General features: G+C 48.1%; 1 protein-coding gene across 1 annotated transcript in view; it reads left to right on the forward strand.

Annotated features, from left to right (window-relative positions):
- The window catches only part of mysm1 (Myb-like, SWIRM and MPN domains 1), a 122,360-nt gene that overhangs the window by 33,178 nt on the left and 65,080 nt on the right, over positions 1 to 24,102 (forward strand). Inside the window, exon 7 of the mRNA XM_038794360.1 lies at positions 12,286 to 12,384. Within this exon, the coding sequence (XP_038650288.1) occupies positions 12,286 to 12,384 (99 nt within the window). The remainder of the gene's footprint in view (positions 1 to 12,285; positions 12,385 to 24,102) is intronic.

A 24,102-nucleotide genomic window follows, 5' to 3' on the forward strand; every position in this document is an offset into this window, starting at 1 on the left:
TGATGAAGGGGTGTGCGAGCGGCTGAGGAAATGTATTCCGAACTACCTGCAGCTCAACGACACGGGGGAAATTTCAGCAGTGATGGTCTGGGAAGCACTGAAGGGGAACACAGAGGGGAACTGATTTCGATATGGGCCCATAGGGAGAAGGTGGTCAGGGCAGAGACGGACCGACTGGTAAAGGAGATACTACAGATCGATAGGAGGTATGCGGAGACCCCAGAGGCAGGGCTTTTAAGGGAACGGCGGAGGCTACAGGCGGAGTTCGGCTTGTCAACCATAGGGAGGGCAGTGGAGCAGCTGAGAAAAGCGAGGGGGGCGATCTATAAGTAAGGAGAGAAGGCCAGCAGAATGCTTGCACAGCAGCCTAGAAAGAGGGAGTCAGCAAGGGAGATAGGGAAAGTAAATGACGGAGATGGGAACCTGGTTGGAGATTCAACAGGGGTGAATAAGGTGTTTAGGGATTTCTACAGTAGGCTGTATAGGTCGGAACCCCCTAGAGGGCTGGAGGGGATGAGGCACTCCTTGGGGAGACTGAATTTCCCAAAAGTGGACAGAGAGCTGGTAGAAGGGCTGGGGGCCCCGATCGGGTTGGAAGAGATAGTGGAGGGTCTGAAGGCCATGCAGCTGGGTAAAGCCCCGGGGCTGGATGGGTACCCAGTGGAGTTGTATAAAAAGTTCTCTGGGATATTGGGGCTGGTGTTGATGAGGATGTTCAGTGAGGCAAGGGAAAGAGGGGTACTGCCCTCGAAGAAGTCACAGGCCACAATTTCGCTGATTCTGAAGTGGGACAAGAACCTGAACTGTGTGGGTCCTACATATTCCTGAATGTGGACGCCAAACAGCTGGCCAAACTTTTGTCCTCCAGGATTGAGGATTGTGTTCCGGACGTTATTGGGGAGGACAAGACGGGGTTTGTTAAGGGTAGGCAGTTGGTGGCCAATGTAAGAAGGTTGTGAAACGTGATCATGATGCCCCCGGAAGATAGGGAGGTGGCGGTAGTGATCGCAATGGATGCAGAAAAAGCTTTTGATCGGGTAGAATGGGATTATCTGTGGGAGGCACTGGAACAGTTCAGATTTGGGCGGGGGTTTATTGACTGGGTCAGGTTACTATATTCCTGTGGTAAGTGTACGGGAGAATAGGACAACAGCGGACTATTTTAGACTGCACCGTGGATGAGATAGGGATGCCCCCTCTCCCCAATGTTGTTCGCGCTAGCTATAAAGCTGTTGGCAATTGCTCTGAGAGCTTCGAGGGGCTGGAGAGGACTGGTCCGGGGGTGGGGGGGAGGTTGTGGAGCACAGAGGCATATAGCAGGCTCTAATCAGACGACCTGCTTCTGTACGTATCGGACCCTTTAGAGGGGATGAAAGAAATCATGAGGATTCTCCGGGAATTTGGCAGGTTTTCGAGGTCTAAGCTAAATATGGGGAAAAGTGAGATGTTTGCTGTCGAGGCGAGGGGACAGGAGAGGTGATTGGGGGAGCTGCCATTTAGATTAGTTGGGGGAAGCTTTAGGTACCTAGGCATTCATGTGGCGGGGGAATGGGACCGGCTGCATAAATTAAATCTGGCCTGGCTAGTAGACCAAATGAAGGACGATTTTCGAGATGGAACGCGCTCCCGTTGTCGTTAACTGGGAGGGTGCAGACGGCGAAGATGACCGTCCTCCCGAGATTCTTGTTCGTGTTTCAATGTCTCCCCATCTTTATTCCACGGTCCTTTTTTAAACTGATCAACAAAGTGATCTCTAGCTTTGTTTGGGCGGGCAAGACGCCGCGAGTAAGGAAGGTAATGCTTGAGCGGTGTAGGGGAGCGGGCGGGCTGGCGCTGCCAGATTTTTGTAACAAATATAGCCATGATCAGGAAGTGGGTGGTGGGGGAGGGGTCGGCATGGGAACGTATGGAGGCGGCTTCATGCAAAGGCACCAGTTTGGGGGCGTTGGTAACTGTGCCTCTGCTGTTCCCACTGGCACGGTACTCCACCAGCCACATGGTGGTGGCGGCCCTGAGAGTCTGGGGGCAATGGAGGAGACATGTGGGAGCAGAGGGAGCATCGGTCTGGTCCCCAATCTGTAATAATCACCTGTTTACCCCGGGAAGTATGGATGGGGATTCCGGATATGGCGGAGAGCAGGGATTGAGAGTAGAGGGGATATGTTTATAGAGGGGAGCTCTCCGAGCATGAGGGCGCTGGAGTAGAAGTTTGGGTTGGTATGGGGAAACAAATTCAGGTATCTGCAGGTGCGGGACTTCCTACGTAAACAGGTGTCAACCTTCCCACTCCTACCGCTCAGGGGGATTCAGGACTGTAGTTTCCAGAGGGTGGATAGGAGAAGGGAGCGTCTCGGACATTTACAAGGAACCTATGGGGTCAGAGGAGACGCAGGCCGAGGAGATGAAGCGCAAATGGGAGGAGGAATTGGGAGGAGAAATAGAGGATGGTCTATGGACGGATGTGTTGAGTAGAGTCAACGTGTCCGCAACATATACCAGGCTCTGCCTGATACAATTCAAGGTCGTTCACCGGGCTCACATGACAGTGGCCCGGATGAGCAGATTCTTTGGGGTGGAAGACAGGTGTGCAAAATGTGCGGGAGGACCAACGAACCATGTCCACATGTTCTGGGCATATCTGAAGCTTAGAGGATTTTGGCAGTGGTTTGCAGATGTCGGGCGGGATTCTCCCCTACCCGGCGTGACGGAGGGTGCCGGCGTAGGGGAGTAGCGCCAACCACTCAGGGGTCGGGCCTCCCCAAAGGTGGGGAATTCTCCCCACCTTTGGGGGCCAGCCCCGCGCCGGAGCGGTTTGCACCAGAAGACTGGCGCAAAAAACCGGCGCCCCCGGCAGCAGGGCTGGCAGAAAGGCTTTCGCCGGTCGGCGCCTGCGCGATGTGGGGTTCTCTTCCGCTTCCGCCATGGCGAAGGCCGTGGCGGCCGCGGAGGAGAAATAGTGCACCCAGGGCACTGGCCCGGAGTCTGAGCGGGGGGGCACCGATCGCGGGCCAGGCCACCGTGGGGGCACCCCCCGGGGTCCGATCGCCCCCCGCCCCCCCAGGACCCCGGGGGCCTGCTCGCGCCGCTGATCCCGCCGTTCCAGAGGTGGTTTAAACCTCGGCGGCGGGAGAGGCCTCCCAGCGGCGGGACTTCGGCCCATCCGGGCCGGAGAATCACCGCAGGGGCCTCTCCGATCAGAGTGGCGAGATTCCCGCCACCGCCACTTCCCGGGTGGCGGGGAATCTCTGCCACGGCGGGGGCGGGATTTTCGGCGGCCCCAGGCGATTCTCCGACCCTGCTGGGGGTCGGAGAATTTCGCCCGTCATGTCCACGGTGTTAAAAACAAGGGTGGCACTGAGTCCAGAGGTACCGATTTTCGGGGTGTCGGAAGACCCGGGAATCCAGGAGGAGAAAGAGGCAGACATTCTGGCCTTTGCTTCCCTGGTAGCCCGGAGACGGATGCTATTAGCTTGGAGGGACTCAAAGCCCTCGAAGTCGGAGACCTGGCTATCGGACATGGCTAGCTTTCTCTGTTTGGAGAAAATCAAGTTCGACTTGAGAGGGTCACTGTTAGGGTTCACCCGGAGGTGGCAACTGTTCGTCGACTTCTTCGCGGAAAATTAATCATTTGAGATTCACGTAGTAGAGCACCCAGATTCTGTATATGTATAACTTCAGAGGCACAAGAAAAAAATGTGCATACGACTTTAATTAAATTTTCAAATTGAAGTCTTTGAGATAATCACATTACTTGTGAAACAGGCACTAACACTGCTGCCTCATTTTATTGTGACACAATCAGCTGCATTTCTTGATAGTGTCAGAAACCATTTTGTCACTTTTTATGTTGTCGTCTAAAACTTTGAACTTATTTACTCATGAAAGAAACTAGTGATAATAGAACTGTGCAAGTGAATTCAACGGCAAAAAAACTGGTAAGGGGAAAAATAGAATTTAATAAATCTTACTGGATGAATGCATAATATATTGGATCTCAATGTAGTCAGTATATTTTAGCAATCTTAGCTTTGTCAATTTCAGATTAGATTCATAAATTAACTGGACATCCATATCTATCAGTAACTGTTATTACTTTAATAACAAATAAGTTTTAATAAAAAGCAAAATGCTGTGCTTAAGTGTGATTTTCAAATGATTCTTGTCTTAGGTGTTAATGTGTGTTAATTCTACCAGGACTTTCCTCAAAATTGTATTTCATTTTCAATGCCAATGATAATTTTAATAACCATTAAAAAGGCCTTGAAAGGTGTTTTCCTGAAGGCTCTGCAGACATACAAGGCTAAAGTATTGGCATAGATACATACATAGATTCACAGAAGATAGGATCAGGAGGAGACCTTTTGGCCCTTCGAGCCTGCTCCGCCATTCATCACGATCATGGTTGATCATCCAACTCAATAGCCTAATCCTGCTTTCTCCCCATAGCCTTTGATCCCATTCTCCCCAAGTGCTATATCTAGCTGCCTCTTGAATATATTTCATGATTTAGCATCAACTACTTCCTGTGGTAATGAATTCCACAGGCACACCACTCTTTGGGTGAAGAAATGTCTCCTTATCTCTGTCTGAAATGGTTTACCTTGAATCCTCAGACTGTGACTGCTGATTCTGGACACACCCATCATTGGTAACATCTTCCCTGCATCTACCCTGTCTAGTCCTGTTTGAATTTTTGAAGTCTCTATGCGATCCCCCCTCGTTCTTCTGAACTCCAGCGAGAACAATCCCAACCTAGTCAATCTGTCCTCATATGACAGTCCCGCCATCCCTGGAATCAGCCTGGTAAACCTTTGCTGCACTCCCTCGAGAGCAAGAACATCCTTCCTCAGAGAAGGAGACCAAAACTGCACACAATACTCTAGGTGTGGCCTCACCAAGGCCCTGTATAAATGCAGCAACACAGCCCTGCTTCTATACTCGAAACCTCTCGCAATGAAGGCCAACATACCAATAGCCTTCTTTACTGCGTGCTGCGCCTGCATGCTTACCTTCAGCGACTGGTGCACAAGGACACCCAGGTCCCACTGCAGACTCCCCTCTTCCAATTTACAACCATTCAGGTAGTAATCTGCCTTCCTGTTTTTGCTTCCAAACCTCACACTTATCCAAATTATACTGCATCTGCCATTGATTTGTCCACCCGCCCAACCTGTCCAGACAGATAAACAGCAGTCCTATCAAATCTAACCCCAAGTGTACATTCTATTATAATTAGTAAATATTGGAGCAGTCATTGCTAAATGTAATGAATATTGAGTATTCAAGCCAAATATCTATTTTGGTATCATGTCTAGTTTAACATTATTTTAAATGTTTTTAATGGTATATGCATGAGAATAAAATAGGTGAATCTCTTACATTAATACATTTTGAAATTTTTTGAATTAATAACAAAATGTCAAGTTTTTATTTCATTTTTATAACAAACTTATCTTGTTAATTTTGGAGGCTTTAGTACGTGTGATGCGGAATTAGTTTCTTCAATGACCCATAAATGTAAATTCCTCCTCTAAAATTGATGCCTACTTTAGGTCAAACTGTTATTCTTGTATTACACTTGAAGGTAGTTTTACGGTAGTTATATTTTTATTGGTAAACATTAGGAATAAGATATAGTTTAAATTTAATGTTTCTGTGTAAGAGAAGGTAAAACCTATTGTTAGGTTCATGCTGGACAAAGGTGTTTGTATGTGTGGCCGTTGGTTTCAGTTCCAACTGTGTTTCTGTTGTGCTTATAGAGGGTCACGGCATGAGAGTAAATAAAAGGAAGAAGCATGTGGGCATTGCTTAGCTACAGTGGCCTTTTCAAGATAGCAAGGCATTTAAGTTTTAGCTGAATTTGTTTGCAGTTGAAGATAGGTCACCGAGGAGTGAACATGTCTAAAATCTGCCAGGCCAGGAGAAGAAAAACTGGACAGGACAGGACAAGGTAGCTGCAAAAAGGCAGACTTCCCAAAGTACCAGATACAATCCAGAAATCCAGGGAGTAGGGACAGAAAGAATGTCTTTAGAAAGTGAAGTTAAGAGAACAGATACCAAGCTATTGCTTAGGGAAACAATCAACTATACAATCTGTACCGATTTATTTTTCCTTTTTCACTTCTTCTCCCCCCCCCCCCCGGCTCCTCAAACACGGTCACAAACAACCCCACCTTTTCTCAAGCCCCCCTGCAGAGACTCTTAACTCAGACTTTTATCTTCTCCAACCGCAGGAAGTCGTACAGGTCACCTAACCAAGCCGCTACCCCCAGTGGCGATGCCGACCGCCACTCCAGTAAAATTGTAAAATTCGCCACCGTGTAATCAGAGAGTTGAAGGCTACGACATTGGCCTTCCTCCTCTTCATGAGCTCCGGCTTCACTGTAACCCCAAATATCGCATTAAAGGCTCTGGGTCAGGGCAGCACGGTGGCCTAGTGGTTAGCACAACCGCCTCACGGCGCTGAGGTCCCAGGTTCGATCCCAGCTCTGGGTCACTGTCCGTGTGGAGTTTGCACGTTCTCCCTGTGTCTGCGTGGGTTTCGCCCCCACAACCCAAAAACGTGCAAGCTAGGTGGATTGGCCACACTAAATTGCCCCTTAATTGGAAAAATGATTGGGTACACTAAATTTATAAAAAAAAAATTAAAGGCTCTGGGTCCACCTCCTCCTCCACTATCCTGGCTAAGACCACAAACACTCCCGCCCAGAATCTTCCCAATTTTTCGCTAAGTTTGATGCCATCTTAATAGAGTCTAGGAATCTATAGTGAAGGCAATTGTGAACTGCTTGTACAACAGTCAAGACAAAGAAATCCTGACGGGTAAGTGGTAAAACTAGGCGTTCGACTCTTTGTTAAAAGAGGAATGGAAGCATTGTCTAAAAGAGTCATTTGGAAAACCAGGGCTGGATTTTGGAATGCAAACTGCTGATAGAAAACAGTTTTGTGAAAAGAGATTTTAAAGCATGTTTTCTAGGAATGGAGTTTGGAAATTCTCATGTGACAAAAGCACATGGGACTAGAGGTGGTGTATTGAGATGGATAGAAAACTGGTTGGCAGACTGGAAACAAAGAGTAGGAATAAACTGGCCTTTTTCCAAATGTCAGGCAGTGACTAGTGGGGTACCACGCCGCAGGGATCGCTGCTGGGACCCAAGCTAGTCACAATATGCGTCAATGATTTCGATGAGGGAACAAAATGTAATATCTTCAGATATTCAGATGCTACAAAGCTGGGTGGGAAGGTGAGCTGCGAGGAGGATGCAGAGATCTTTAAGTGTGATTTGGAGAAGTTGAGTGAGTGGGCAAATGAATGCCAGGATAACTTGGATAAATGTGAGGTTATCCACTTTAGTAGCAAAAACGGGAAGGCAGATTATTATCTGACTGGCCATAAATTGGGAGAGGAAGGAGAAAGAAGGTTCACCAGACAGATTACTGGGATGGCAGGACTGACGTATGAGGGAATGTTGAGTTGTTTTGGACTGCATTCACTGGAATTAAGATGAATGAGGGGGATCTCTTTGAAACCTATAAAATTCTAACAGGACTAGATAGGGTAGATGCAAGAAGGATGTTCCCGTTGGTGGGGGTGTTCAGAACCAGGGGTCAAAGCTGAGGATATAGGGTAGCCCGTTTAGGGCTGAGATTAAAAGAAATATCTTCAGCCAAAGGATGGTCAGGCTGTGGAACTCATTACCACAAAGTAGTTGAGTCCCAAATATTGTGGACTCATTTACTAGCCACATTGCTCCCCAATAGGCACGTGATGTGGCCGGTAGATCCCAGGTGAAGCCTCCCGTGGCTTCCCAACAGCCACAGCACCTTGCGGGATCTACCCAAGTCCCGTAAGGCGTCGGGATCAGGGGCCTGGCCTCAATGGGCAGGGCCAAGCCTCACTTGCGTTACGTAGGCCTTAAACCTACTTAAGGCCTACTTGCTCGGGATCTACAAGCCTCCCCAGGGAGACTCCAGCTGGGCGCTGTTCAGTACTGGTCCACACAAACTTGGACCAGGCGGAATGGCACCCAGGGGGTATCCAAGGCCATGGTGGCACTGCCAAGCCGACATGAGCACCGTCAGTGTGGTAGTGCAAGAGTGCCCATGCCAGGGTGGCACTGACGAGGGTCAGGGCCTGAGGGGGGGGGGGGCATGCCCATGGAAGGAGGGTGGAGGAGGGTATGGTGGGAAGGTGCAGGGTAGGTAAGAAAGGGCCTCTGGGAGGTTGGGGGAGGTGACAGGTGGGGGTCCTGGAAGGGGGGTTCTGTAAGAGGAGATCTGTAAGAGGGTGGGGGGGGGGGGCTGAAGGGAGTGGTGCCCAGAGACCCCATAGCAAGATGTCCTCACTTTGGGGGGGTGGGAAGGGAAGGTATGGGGTAATGCCAATGTGTGTGGGGGGGGTGACATTGCCCATGGATGGGAGTGCGGGAGACTTAGCAATCAGGGCACTCTTTCAAAATGGCAGCCTGATCTCTGAGTTAAGTTCCCCAGTGAATGTGTCATTCGATCAGCAGGGCAGCACGGTAGCATTGTGGATAGCACAATTGCTTCACAGCTCCAGGGTCCCAGGTTCGATTCCGGCTTGGGTCACTGTCTGTGCGGAGTCTGCATATCCTCCCCGTGTGTGCGTGGGTTTCCTCCGGGTGCTCCGGTTTCCTCTCTCAGTCCAAAGATGTGCAGGTTAGGTGGATTGGCCATGATAAATTGCCCTTAGTGTACAAAATTATCCTTGGTGTTGATTGGGGTTACTGGGTTATGGGGATAGGGTGAAGGTGTTAATCTTGGGTAGGGTGCTCTTTCCAAGAGCCGGTGCAGACTCGATGGGCCGAATGGCCCCTTTCTGCACTGTAAATTCTATGATAATCTATGATCTGTCTTTTGAGTTGGATGATCAGCCATGATCATAATGAATGGCGGAGCAGGCTGAAAGGGCCTAATGGCCTCCTCCTGCTCCTATTTTATATGCTTCTACCTGGGAGGATTTTGAGGACAAATCCATCGACATTTAGTTGGGTTCAGAGTGGAGAGTGTATTTGACCACAGTCAACTTGTGTGTTTAAAGGGACCTTGTGTTACTGAGACCATTGTAGCTTAAGATGTACTTTGTAATATGTGTTAACCTTAACATCTGTGTGCATTTGCTAAGCTAAGGAAGGAGTAAAGGAGTATTGTATCATGATATAACTGTTACAGAGACCATTGTAGCTTAAAATATACTTTGTAATATGTGTTAACCTTAACATCTGTGTGCATTTGTTAAGCTAAGGAGGGAGTAAAGGAATATTGTACCATAATATAACTTTTCATGCTTAATAAATGTTTTTGTTCTTTCTCTTAAAACTACTTAACGGTCCTGTGAATCTTCCTCCATGTGTTCTAAAAAAGAAGGTAAAAATTATGTGGCAGGATTCTTCATTGGCTGAAGCCGGAATCGGGTAAAACGATTGGGCAGAGAATTAGGTGTCAGCCGAAAATAGAGGTTGGCGCCAGCCGCCAAACGGAATGCCGTGCTCCGGTCCCTTGACAGCGGCATGAATATGTTATACGCCACACAGGGCGTGGGCATGCACATTATACAGTAAAGGCTGTTGGGATATTATTAACCGGCCCGACCCAGCATTTTCTGGGCCGTCCACGATGTTTCACCTCCGCCAGGCAGAATTACCGATGGCGAGGTTGACTTGTGGTATTTCAAATCGGGCCACTATAGTGTGCTGACAATTGTGCCGCTGGCTGCGGGGCATCTGTCAGGGCTGGGGGGAAATAGAGGGGGGCAGCTAGGCATTGGCAATGGGGTCAGAGTGGTCGGGCACAGACTGCCATTGTTGCAGCCTGCAAAGCAGCCATGCGGTTGGGCACGCCACTGAGTGCCCACTGGGAACTTAGCATCATGTGTCATGTGGGTGCCCCCCCCCCCCCCCCCCCCCCCCAAGGCAACCTCCCGAGGTACCCTCTGCCCCGAGACAACACATCAACGGGATAGGCGTGCCCCAGCTCAAACAGTGCCATCACCTTGGCTGGGATGACGGTCAGCATGCATTGGAATTGCCCGAGATCCACGTGGTGCTAGCCCATTAACGGGGCGTGAATTACATCTGGGACTGGCGCTGCTTTCGTCCACGTAGAACCCTCGCGATTCAGTCCCGGTGTCAGAACTCTCAAATCGAGAATTTGCCTCACGGTCTTTTGAACCGGGGTTCCGTTCTGGGATCTCCCCGTCCAGATGTGACATCAGCTGGGTTCGGAACATTACTCAGAAAATCTGCAGCATTGCCCCCAAATAATTTTCCAGATCCAAAAAGAGTTGTGCTTAAATCAGAATTGAGGTATGCTACAGTCAGATTGATTTCAGATTTCTTTAGTATCAATTTGAAGTGTTTTTATCTGCCAAGTCACACACCCGTGAAGAGAGCTCAACTTACATTTTCAGAGGTCTCGCGCTACCCGATGTCACCCCCCACCCCATAGTGATGTTGAGCCCTGCCCACAATAAACTCGAGTCCCACCCCAAATGACATCAATGCCCTCCTGACTCCGCCCACTCTTAGCTCACACACTGCAAGGCACATAAATCCAAAATCACTGTTTGACAGAGTGCTGCAGTGCTCTTCAACTCATGACAATAACAAGCCTGTACTGTTGAGAGAGAGAAATGACTGACATCAAAAAATGCAGTAAATTCAACATTCAAAAACAGCAAGATGTTGGTTGTTGCCCAGCCCCCTCACTCTCAGCCCTGCCTACCTGGCCTCTGGATCTGGTTGAGTCGGCCCGTTCCCGCTGGCCGCTGCTTTCCAGTTCCCTGAGACGCTGACACAGAAACTTGCCTTGCCTTCTTCGCACCTCCCGACTGCTGCTCTGCACACCTCGCTCGGGTGCCCACGCCTTGAGCCTCAACGACTGGCTGGCTGTTGGCTATTTGGCCTGGTGGTCTCTGTTCTTTTTGCTTGCTTTCCCTCCCTCCCTGGAGGTCAAGAGTCACCCCACTCCTCCCCTCGGCAGCCTTTGGCCAGCACCGCTTCGTCACCTTGATGAAGGCTTTGCAGGTCGCACCCCGATGTTAGGTCAGCGACCTCATTTTTGCCTCGGGCTGTTCACCGGACCAAATGCCAGAAACCTGGCTGCTGCTTTGCATCTTTACTCAATGAAAGTTCAGAAACTTCTCAAGAATTCAGGAGATTTGTGTCTGAACTGCCCCCTGAGTCTCCACGACCTCTCAATGTCTGGTAAACTGTTTTCCCATTCTGAAGGGGAGCCAACCACTCAGAACTTGATGTTGGACCCGGGTTCGATCCGGGCTGCGGGTTACTCTCCATGTGGAGTTGCACGTTCTCCCCGTGTCTGCATGAATCTTACCCCCACAACCCAAAAAGATGTGCAGATAGGTGAATTGGCCACACTAAATTGAAGAAAAAAGGATTGGGTACTCTAAATTTATATATTTTTAAAAACTTGATGTTGTTCTGTATTGCCTGCTGATAAGTTCAAGAAATTTGAATGAGCATATTTGCAAATTTAGAGCTACAAAGCTCTGATTGGTGTTCCCATAGCATTCCCATCACAACAGTTACCTCTCCTTATCGGGCCCCCCCATTTGACAGGGCACTGCGCTGGAGTAATGTGTGTTCCATTGAAAGTCCGCCTCTGCCCGTGAATACTACTTCAAGATACAGGTATCTTGGAAATGAAGTGGTGAGTGCTGAGGCTGCTTTACAGCTGACAGTGCAAGTCATGTCACAGATTGGGTAGCAGGCTGTATTCGTACAAGCCACAATCTCCAACTGTCCAAATGTTTTAGACTGCCCATGGCACAACCCAAAAGCATCAGCCAAAGCATACTTCACTTTATTATAATAATAAGGTTTAGTCCCATTCTCAGGTGCAAATCATTCTTTCTATGGCAGCTGTGTCTTGTTTGTGTGTTTTTCTTCCATTTCCCATATAGCTGTCTTTATGTACCTTGACATGACTGGCACTAAATTAGGTTGTCACGTTTGTGCTCGTCATATCAAATTATAGGCATCTGTGTGCTGAGGAACTCTGTTCCGTCTGGTCGGAATAATGCCTTGGCAGATGACACAGACAGAAGACTATATTCCATCAGTCCTGCCTGGATATGACAGCCCAGAGTAAAAGGGCAATGTGCTAACCTATTGTACCATCCTGTCCCTTCTTATTAAGTCTGATGAAAACTGCAGCTTAAGCTCTGCACCACAATTTTTGTTGGATGTGCTTTCAATCGTACATTAAGCATGAATTATAAAATCGAATTTCTTTTACTTTCAGGCCCAATTTGGTCGAAGGTGGACAAAGATTGCAAAGCTCATTGAATCACGGACTGTGCTGCAAGTGAAAAGTTATGCCAGACAATATTTTAAGAGCAAGGTGAACTTGGGCAAAGATAACTTTGTTTTTCTTTACTGTCGTTTTTGGGTCCTCTTCTCAAAGGTATTGCTGGGGTATTATCCCATGAATGCAGCAGCCTTCCAGTATCACGCATGTGCAAGTATTCTTCATGTATTGAGAAAAGACAACATGTGGGCAGACACTTAAAGCGACACTTCATAGAATTTACAGTGTAGAAGGAGGCCATTCGGCCCATCGAGTCTGCACCGGCTCTTGGAAAGAGCACCCTACCAAAGCCCATACCTCCACCCTATCCCCATAACCCAGTAACCCCACCTAACACTAAGGGCAATTTGGACCCTAAGGGCAATTTATCATGGCCAATCCACCTAATCTACACATCTTTGGACTATGGGAGGAAACCGGAGCACCCGGAGGAAACCCACGCACACACGGGGAGGATGTGCAGACTCCACACAGACAGTGACCCAAGCCGGGATTCGAACCTGGGACCTTGGAGCTGTGAAGCATTTGTGCTATCCACAATGCTATCATGCTGCCCGACACTGAAGGCATAGTGGCATCAAAGTGGGCCAAATTTGCCCCAGCTAATAACAGTTGAATGTGGAATTGTCAGAATTAATATTAAATTGCATGGCCATGCAACTGGCTTAAAGCCTTGTTCTTTGATAAGTAATGTGTGGACATAGTTGTGCAAAATATATTAAAGGACCTGAGCACTGGGAAAAAATGAGTCCTGCAGAACAATTAAATTTTAAAGGGAATATTGGTTGAAACCCTAATTCAATGCTTCTCACCTTTGTCTGGATCCACTGCAGCCAGTTGAAGTAGCCCCTGCTGTCATGGCTGAGAGCAATTAGCTTGGAACAAATTGATCTGGCACTTGTGATTACTGGTCTGTATGAACTATTACCACACTATCAGTACATTTAGCAGCTAAGTCATTACCAAAGCTCCACTGCATCAGGAAAGTGGTAAGCATGATAGTGCAAATAGGAATTTAGATCTCAGCCACTCTTTAGGTGGATATCACTTCTGGCTCTATCCCATTGATTTATTTTATAAATCTTTCTTTGTTGAAGCATGTAATGATACTTTAAAAATGTAGAATCTGCATTTCTTAATTCAAAGTGAAATAATCCAAGTCATCATTCGCTTTTATTGTTCTAAATTCCCAATGTCTTGTTTATGTTAATCCAAGTTATTGTATAATTCAAATGTTTTTAGTACAAAATCAACATGAATCATATATATTATTTAACCTATGTGTCACAAAAAATACATTGAAACTGTGGATTAAATGTTGTGTAAATGCTTTATCAGTATGATATTACTCTTATTCAAAACTATTAATTTGACTATTAATACCAACTGTGGGATTTTCATTTGTGGCTTATTTTGTCACATGCCACTTAAGAAAGTGATACTAGTCACAGCAGATATGCCATTGAAAATGCTAGATATACAAGCCAAATATATTGGGAAATTTTAACCTCCAAAATAGGTGGATTGGTGTCGTTGTTGTCTGCAGTCCTTTGATTCGAGGATGATGTTTACCTCGGGTTGTGGGTTTCTGTCATAGGTCTTCATAGGCTAATTTTTGACCTGTAGATCTTTGGGCATATGAGGCAGGACATCCAATAAGGTAGTGGGATCTGGAGTGCAGGATTTGATTCCTTGTCTTTTCTTCTCTGCTGCCACTCTGACTCATCATTAATGTGTTTGGACTCGAAACGTGATGGACAGGTTGTTGCCATTTTGAACAGATGGTAACACACTCCTCCCAGTCATTTATCTCAATGCTGCAGCACTTCAAGGAGAGCTTCAGAGTGCATGGCAGCGTTTTCTTTGTCCATCCTTGAAACACTGGCCATTTGATAGTTAATAAAACAGGACCTGGTGGGGGATACACTTTTCAGCCATTGGATAGTGCCCAGTCCTTCGCAGTTGATTTTGCAGAGGTTTTACCTGAATGCTTGTGGAGCTGGCTTCAGTGGTCCTCCCATTGAATCCAAGGGATACAGTGGAGGCATTGCTGATGAGATTTCTCCAGCACTCTTATGTGTTGCTGATACACAGTTCATGTCTCACTGTAGTACAAAAGTGTGGTGACAACAACTGCTTTGTTATCTTGCAGGTGTCTTTGTTGTCAAGCACTCGCTGCCGTAGTTTGTAGAAACCAAAGCTGGCCTCAGGATTTTGTGTTCTTCATCTGTTTAATTGCTCGTTGCAGCTTTCCCATCGATGGTGGTTCCCCCATGGATACAAACAGAGGGTACTGGGGGATGGAACATAGAACATACAGTGCAGAAGAAGGTCATTCAGCCCATCGAATCTGCACCGGCCCATTTAAGCCCTCACGTCCACCCTATCCTTCTAGCCCAATAACCCTTCCTAACATTTTTTGGTCACTAAGGGCAATTTATCATGGCCAATCCACCTAATCTGCACATTTATGGACTGTGGGAGGAAACCTGAGCACCCGGAGGAAACACACGCAGACATGGGGAGAACGTGCAAACGCCTCACAGACAGTGACCCAGCGGGGAATAGAACCTGGGACCCTGGCGCTGTGCAGCCTCAGTGCTATCCACTTGTGCTACCGTGCTGACCTTAGATAGCCAGGATAGTATCGGCTGTCACTGTAGATTCACGTGTTGATGCAGTGTTGGATCTCCTCATCGATGGTGCCCTTTTGAGAGAGATGGCTGCTCAGCATAATCCAGGATTTCTCCTTCATACATGGGATTACTTGGCTGACCAAGTCATAGAATAGAATACAGTAGAATAGAATTTACAGTGCAGAAGGAGGCCATTCGGCCCATCGAGTCTGAACCGGCCCTTGGAAAGAGCACCCCGCCAAAGCCCCACACCTCCACCCTATCCCCGCAACCCAGTAACCCCACCCAACCCTTTTGGATACTACGGGCAATTTAGCATGGCCAATCTACCTAACCTGCACTGTGGGAGGAAACCGGAGCACCCGAAGGAAACCCACGCAGACACAGGGCGCACGTGCAGACTCCGCACAGACAGTGACCCAAGCCAGGAATCGAACCTGGGACCCTGGAGCTGTGAACCAACAGTGCTAACCACTGTTCTACCATGCTGCCCAAAGTCTGGTTTGATATGAGTTTTGTTTTAGCAACAGGCAAGGATTGACCAAATCTCTTATGTGCAGAATTGAAGAGACAAAATGGATTGCAAATCTTGTGCAGAGTGGGAAAAGAGACAGCAGTTATCCACAAACTGTATATCATGAATATCAGTGCACGATGACAACTGAGGTTAAAGAGTTCTTTAACCTAAGCAGTATTCAATACTCACACCAGACCATAGTTGATCTTTAATAAGGTGAATACCCACTGCCAGGTGGATTGCAAATAGTATTGGAGCTAACATGCAGCCTTGCTTACTACCAGTCCGGATCTTAAGAGTGAACTGTTTTAGATCTCACACTCACGACAGTTGCAGTCATACCATCATGAAGGATTGTGATGAAGTTTCTTGGATATCTAAATCTTTGGAGCACAATCCACAAAGCCTCACAATTTACTGAGTCAATGTTTTGGTCATGTTGATGAATGCAATGAAAGTTCCTGGTGTAGTTTTCTAAATTTTATTTGGATTGACGTGGCAATAAAGACAATGCTAGAGGTTCCTCTGAAAGACCTAAAGCCACACTGCATCTCTGGAAGGATTTTCTCAGTCACAGGAGGTAGGCAATTCAGGAGAATGTGTGTCAGGATTTTCACTGCTGTGGACAAGAGGGAAATACGTCAATAGTGTCCACAGCATGATTTACCTCCCTTGAAGATAGTTACAATTGTTGCGTTCTTGAAGGGGGAGGCACTGACGTTGTGGTGTTGTCACTGGACTAGTAATCCAAAGACCCAGAGAATTTTATGGGTCCCAGGTTCAAATCCTGCCACTGCAGATGGTGAAATTTGAATTCAATAAAAAATCTGGAATTAAAAGTCTAATGATGACCATAAAACCATTGTCGATTGTCGTAAAAACCCATCTGGTTCACTAATGTCCTTTAGGAAAGGAAATCTGTCATCCTTACCTGGTTTGGCCCATATGTGACTCCAGACACACAGTAATGATTCCTAACTGCCCCTCAAGGGCAATTAGGGATGGGCAATGCACACATCCCATGAACAAATATAAATAAAAGTTGAAGGGAAGTTTATCATCCACAAAAATCCATTGGATGAGTCCATGGAATCTGGATGTGAGCAAAAGCCCAACAACTTTGAAGACCTCAGCTGGCATACCATCACAACCTCAAACTTTGTTGTTTTCCATCCATTTGATTGCTCGTTGCAGCTCTCCCATCGGTGTTGGTTTCCCGATGATTTCTAGCACAGGGTACTGGATCCGGATAATATCAGCTGCCACTGTAGATTCACAGATGTGGTGGATTGTTGAAAATGTTCATTCCAGCATTGATGGATGGCATTGTCATCCTTAAGAAGAGAAACACCATTCTGTGAGCCATGGGGTTTATGTCTGTTTGACCTTGATCTGTAGGGCAGTGCTTTTCAAACTTTATTGCCCAGAACCATTTTTTACCAACCTGCCAACCATCGTGACCCACACTGCTCGAACTTCGCGACTGAATTTTTTGCTTACCTTCAATGCAACAGGTGAGCTGCGGGTCCTCACGATCTCACTTGGCTTTGTCATTCAATGTTGCATTTCTGCTAAGGGCATCAGCTAATGATTTAAATTCTCGCGGCACCCTTTGGAAATAATCAAGCGGTTTGCCATCAAACTAGCCATTCTTATTCTTCAAATGCTTTTGAAGTTTTGAGGGTTGAATCTTTCATTTGCCAGTATTTCCCTGCACATTACGCACATGGGCATTGCATCCTGATTTGCAGTGGCACAATTAATAAGGCATAATTAATAAAGCCAAGAAATCATCTTTGTACTGCTTTGTTTCCGATTTCAGCTTCTTAATGGGTTGTTCATGAGAGGCCCTGGAACTCACACCAGCACTGCTTTGTCCTACCGTGGAGTCTCCTGAGAAGCACTCTAGCAGATTCAGTTGTGAGATCCTGGCCTGTTTGTGTCTCTGCCCTCTCTTCCTTATTACAATCTGATCCATCTTCAGTTCTTCACACACTCCTGTTGGTTACTTGCTGGCAGCTGGAAAATGAAGGAATCTCTCCTCCAGGATTTTGCGGCCAAAGTACTGTTTGCGTGACATCAGTGTGCATGCTGGGCATGTGACCTGCTCTCACTCTCTTCTGGTGCGAAGACTCTGCTGTTTTTTAAAATAAATTTGGTCCTGGGACAGCATTCTGACACCAAGAGGAGACGATACTGGGACAGCGCGCTGACATCAGGAGGTGGCAGTCTGCCACACTGGATCTGTGCACTGTCGGATCAACCGGAGGGGGCATGCATGTGGACGGCATTCTCTTTTTATTAAACAGCACATGGCATCCCATGAATTTATTTGTGAAGACTGTTAACTTATAATAGGCTATTATAGTGACACGATTGCAGAGGTTTCAAACATTCACACAGCTTTCACATGTTGGCACTTAAATTCCACTTGCCCTGACCTCGGGGAGAACCACCCATAATTTATTTTCTGTGCTTGCTGCAAGTACCTTCTTCTTGGATTTCAGTTTGAAGAACAAACAAATTGCTGTAATCCCTGTTTATGTAGCTATCACATAATTCATCCTCCCTGTGATGGTGTAGGCATTGAAGTACTTATGGAAGCCAGTGAACTGGTGCTGACTGCCAAAATAGTGACCCGCCATTCTCAGCCCTCACACAAACTTCACTCGGCAGCAGTCCATGTTCTTCACAGGCCCCGAGCTCCAACAGTGCGCTGCCGAAGTACCGCCTCCTATTGATCAGCAAAATAATAGACGTTGGATGTGACATTAGGGAAGCTAATCATCCATTGGATAATATGGGTGCCAATCAGATGGAGCAAGGCAGAATGCTGTGGCTACTGACAGACGTGGGCGGCATTCTCAACCTAAAACCGGTCGCGGCTGATTGGTGCTTCTCCTGCGCCATGATCGATCGCTCCGCGACCCTCCCGACACCTGGCCATAACTCACCGCGGGTCAGGACCATGAGTTTGAAAAGCCCTGCTATAGGGCATGATTCACTCAAATGGGAACAAAGTCCCATAGCGGTCGCGTTTAGCCGCATGTTTCCCGGTGCTCGCAGTGCCAAGAAACACATGGCTATTCAACGCGACTCGTTTTGTATAATGGGTCCAAACAGGGAATGCGTGGCTGAGGCCACACATAGCCTGGTTTGTACAGTGGGAAGCTCTGCTTGCCGGAATTCCCCAGTGTAGCGAGATAGCGTCCTGATCGTCGAGGCCCCTGAAGCGATTCCCGACCGCCCCAACCCCCAGCCCGAATGCATTATGGGAGGGCCCCCCCGCACCCACGCAGGGCACCCCTGGCCCAATCATGTGCGCAAAAACTGACAGCTTGGCACCTTGGCAATGCCAATCTGGCACCATGTCACTTCCATTCTGACACCCAGGTGGCAGTACCAGAGTACCCAGGTGGTGCCAGGGTACCAGCCTGCCCAAAGGGTATTATTGCTACCACAGTGTGTCTTTAACCCATATGTGGTGGACAAATAACTGTCAGTTGACTTTGTTATAATCAAATAGTATTTATTCACACTCACGATGTTACAGTTAATCAATCACAACATCAACACAAAGTTATTTTACAGAGTGCTAGAAGTTCACACTAGACCTTAACTTAACTTTAGACTGACTAGCAAGTACCAGACAGATATTTACCTTTATCTGTGTGCTGAATCCTGTAGTCATCAAGGTTTGGTCCTTGGTCTGGTCTGGCTCTGGTCTTCCTTCTGTTGGTGGCGTGATAGTCCTCCTTGTGGTGGCCTGTGAAGATCACCGTTGTTTCGTTGCTGCTGCAGAGAGAGCGATTCTAAAGTGATGCAGCATCTTTTCTAACTTATTGGTTTCGCGCCGTTTTGGACAGTCCCTGGGCGATTACCAATCAATTGATCAGGGTTCGATCACCCTGATCGATCACGTCCAGTCAAGGGCTGGCACATTGATTTTGTGACGTGTACTCGGCCATGTCTGTAGGCGTGAGGGGCACGTAGACCCTTCCAAATAAGGAATGCAAATGCCGTTGTGTCTGGTAGACAATCGTGATTGAGAGTATGTTCCATTGTCCCTGGGATGGCCTGGAGATGGCCTTTTTCCTGTGTATAGGCTGCAGCTTGCTTATCAATGTTTATTTAAGTTGCAGCCTGCTTGTCCTTGAACTGGGCCAATTCTCCCAGCATCCTATGCAGGACACCATCTTTGGTGGCCTTCGGCCATGGTATGCAGTTGGGGGTCTCCGATCTCCTCGGAGGCACCCACGAGTGCCGTTCTGTCTGGTCCCCGTTTGTGGAGACCAGTGCTGAAGGGCGCACGCACGAGGTCCCTGAGGCAAAGGGGATGAATCCCAAAGCCTCAGGTACCTTGGGAATCTGCACATTAGACTGAGGCTGGCTGTCACACTCTAATATGCAGATTTACCAAAAAGTGATCCCCCCACAATGGGCAGGATTCACATTGCGCCGTCTCGCGTTGGACCTTGCGAGGCATTGCGGGAGCGGGTTCCCCCGGCTTTCATCCGCCACGCTGCGCCGCGGTGCAGATGGCCCTGGTTACTTCAAAAGGCTTCACATAAGATTATTATGTTATATCACGATGGTCAGCATACTGTTAGATCTTTATGGCTTTCTCTCCCGAACACTAGTCCTTTATCTCCCAGATATGCCTTCATACATGAGCTGTTGGAATGTTGCATTCTTGATTTGCGACCTTGCATTAATTTGATAGGCAATGAAGGCGGCTCATTTTGGTTCCTGGTGGTCACAAATTTATGCATAGTTTTTGTTGAACCAGTCATGATGGCAATGATACTCGAACCCAATGGTCTGGAGAATTGGGGTAGGGTGAGATGTAAAAGTTGTAATACTAGCCACCCCAACCCACCTCTAACCTCCATCTCTGGATTTAATGGAGCACTGGGGACAGGCAGCCAACTAGCTTCCAGGAGACGTGTTGGCCATTTTAAAATAATAAGGCTGCAAAACTATGTTTAACCTATTGTTAGCTGGGTTTCATGAGTGTCGGGAATCCCTGCACTGAAGGAAAGCAAGGGCAGCTTCAGTTAAAATTAAATGCCTTTACAGCACCAGTCGTGGGCCAAGACGAGTGGGAATGCTTCCCCTTGAAACTGCAAAATTGTCTTCACCCTTGTCGTTGGTCAGTACTGACTTTACACACCGCCGCCGTCACCCTGCCCCTCTCAGAAGAGGGGATAGGATTTCTTCTCCGCACTCAAGATCCAGAACCCTTCCTCCCTCATGCACCTGAAGCAGCAGGTCTATTACTGCTCATACAGCATGTCGCTTCTTCCTGCGTGTTCCGTGCTGAACAGGGAGATGAGCTTGACCATCAGAGCGACTCCTTGATGAGGAACCTATTGGAGGCTCAAAGCTCTACAGAATAACAGAGTCAGCAAAGTTAAGGGAACATCAATGATGGTTTTCAGGATCATTATCAATACCTTTATTTTTAGGGTTAAATCCAGAATAAAGTTCAGAATGCAAAGATGTAATTGAGCTATAATTGAGGATCTTGCAATCACGTTGTAAACTAAACTTTGTGGGGCGCTGTGGTCCCAAGACTTGTAGTTTAGTCCGAGTCCAAGCCTGTCAGATAGATGGATTTGATTGGATACAGTAATTCTAGAGCAAATTCTATACGTCTTTTCCAAACAAAAAAAGAGGCTTCCATTTTCACAAGACCGAGTTGGAATTGGAAAGTACAAAGAAGCCAGATCATTGTTGCAGTATACTTGTCACCATGATTTTGAGAAAACTTTTTTTTTTGGAAAACATTTGTAATTTTAACATTTTAACACTCTAAACAACCGAGCGGTCCGACACACGCAACAACCTCATAGTAACATATCCAACTTATTTTTGGGCGGCTAATATGTCGATGGTTAAGAAGTGGGTAGTGGGGGAGGGGTTGGTGTGGGAGCAAGTGGAGGCGGCATCTTGTAAGGGCCCGGTACTCCACAAGCCCAGTGGTACCTCCTGTCTACCCATATATTAGATTCCCTACCCGTACGCTTCGTTGCCATGCCTCTCCCCCCCCCCCCCCCCGCTTGTGCTGACGGTCAGTTTTCCTTAAAGAAGTCGATGAACAGCTGCCACCTCTGAGCAAACCCCTGATTTGAACCCCTTAAGGCGAACTTAATCTTTAGTCTGCCATGTCACTAACCCACACTCCTGACTTTGGAGTGCTCCCGGATCTTCCAACACTCCAAATATTGCCATCTCTGGACTCGGAGTAACCCTCCCTTCCAGGACCTCTGACATGACATCTGAGAATCCCTGCCAAAATCTCCTCGGCTTCGGACACACCCAAAACATGTGTACGTGATTCGCCCACACCACCCACATCTGTCCTCTACCTCCTCGAGAAACCTACTCATCCGGGCCACAGTCATATGAGCCCTGTGGACCAACTTGAACTGTATCAGGCTAAGCCTGGCATACGACGAAGATGGATTGATTCTCCTATTTCCCATAGTCCGACTTCCAACTTCTCCCCCCCCCACCAATCTTCCTCCAACTTCATCTTCACCTCCCCGATTGGGACCCCTTCCTACTCCATCAATTCCTTATATATTTCCGAGACCCTCCCTCCCCAACCCCTGTTTTTGACATCACCTTATCCTGTAGTCCCACTTAGAGGGAGGCGAGGGAAGCTTGGAACCTGCCTCCGGACAAAGTCCCGTACCTGCAGGTACCGAAATCCATTCCCACCCAGCAAACTCCTCCTCTAGCTCCTCCAGGTTCGGGAAACCATCCTCAATGAAGAGATCCCCAAATCTCTCAATCCCTGCCCACTGGCACCTCCTAAAGCCCCCCCCCCCAAGCCCCCCCAGAGCAAACCAGTGACCACACAGACGCCCCCTCCAGCCTGTGTGCCTCCATGCCCCCACACTCTCAGGGCTGCCACTACCACTGGGCTTGTGGAGTACCGGGCCCTTACAAGATGCCACCTCCACTCGCTCCCACACCGAACCCTCCCCCACTACCCACTTGCCTACCATCGATATATTGGCCGCCCAATCATAATTAGTAAAGTTCGGAAGGGCCAAAGCCCCTCCCCGCGCCCCAGTTCCAGAAGGACCTTCTTCACCCTCGGGGCTTTCCCAGCCCATATAAAACCCAAGATGGCCGCATTCATCTTCCTAAAAAATGCCTTGGGGATGAAGATTGGAAGACACTAAAACACAAACCGCAATCTCGGGAGGACAGTCGTCTTCACAGTCTGTACCCTCCCCGCCAATGACAGCGGGAGCACGTCCCTCCTGCGGAAGTCCCCTTTCATTTGCTCGATCACCCTGCCCAAATTTAACTTATGAAGCTGTCCCCAGTCCTTTGCCACCTGAATCCCTGGGTACCTAAAACTCCTTTCCACCACTTTAAACGGCATCTCCCTCGGTCTCCTCTCCTGTCCCCTTGCCTGGATCACGAAGACCTCACTCTTGCTCATGTTTAATTTGTAACATGAGAACCGACCATATTCCTCCATCATTCCTGCAATTCCCCCCAACGGGTCTGTTATGTAAAGAAGCAAATTGTCCGCATAGAGCGAGACCCTGTGCTCCACCCCCCTCTCACTATCCCCGCCAAATGCTCGATGACCTAGGCGCCATTGCCAAAGGCTCTATGGCCAGGGCAAACAGTAGTGGGGAGAGTGGACACCCCTGCCATGTCCCCCTGCACAGACTAAAATACTCTGATCGAACCCGGCTGGTCCTTACATTCACCACGGTTGCTTGATAAGGCAGCCGGACCCAGTGCACGAATCCCTGCCCGAACTCAAACCTTCCCAGGACATCCCACAGGTACTTCCATTCTACCCGATCAAAGGCTTTTTCTGCATCCATGGCCACCACCACCTCAACCTCGCGCCCCTCCGCTGGCATCATTATCACGTTTAGGAGCCATCTAATATTGGACGTCAGGTGACTTCCCTTTACAAATCCCCTCTGGTCCTCCCCAATACCCCGGGGACACAATCCTCTATGCGCGTGGTCAAGATATTTGCCAGCAATTTCGCATCTACGTTTAAAAGGGAGATCGGCCTATACGATCCACAACTCTCTGGATCCTTATCCCGCTTCAAAATAAGCGAAATCAATGCCTGCGATAACGTTGAGGGGAGCACTCACAACTCCTTAGACTCATTAAAACCAGGAGCGGCCCCAGCAACCCGGAAAACTTTTTATAGATCCATCAGGTCCTTAGGCCTTACCCGATTGCATCGCCCCAACCAGTCTATAACCTCCCAAGCCCAATTGGGGCTCCCAAGCCTTCCAGCAACTCCTCATCTATCCTCGTGAACTCCAGGCCCCCCCCCCCCCCCAAGAATCGCTTCATACCCTCCTCCCCGGCTGGGGGTTCCGATTTATATAATTTACTGTAAAATTTCTGAAACACGGTTCACCCCTGCCGGATCCACCACCACCTTCCCCCCTGTATCCTTTACTTTCCCAATTTCTCTCGCCACCTCCTCTTTCCTCAGCTGATGCGCCAGCCAACTGCTGGCTTTTTCCCCATTTTCATAGACTGCCCCCTTAACCCTCCTCAGCTGTCCCTCCGCCTTACCTGCGGACAGGAGGCCAA

The sequence above is a fragment of the Scyliorhinus canicula genome, chromosome 4, assembly GCF_902713615.1.
Source record: "Scyliorhinus canicula chromosome 4, sScyCan1.1, whole genome shotgun sequence".
Taxonomy (NCBI): domain Eukaryota; kingdom Metazoa; phylum Chordata; class Chondrichthyes; order Carcharhiniformes; family Scyliorhinidae; genus Scyliorhinus; species Scyliorhinus canicula.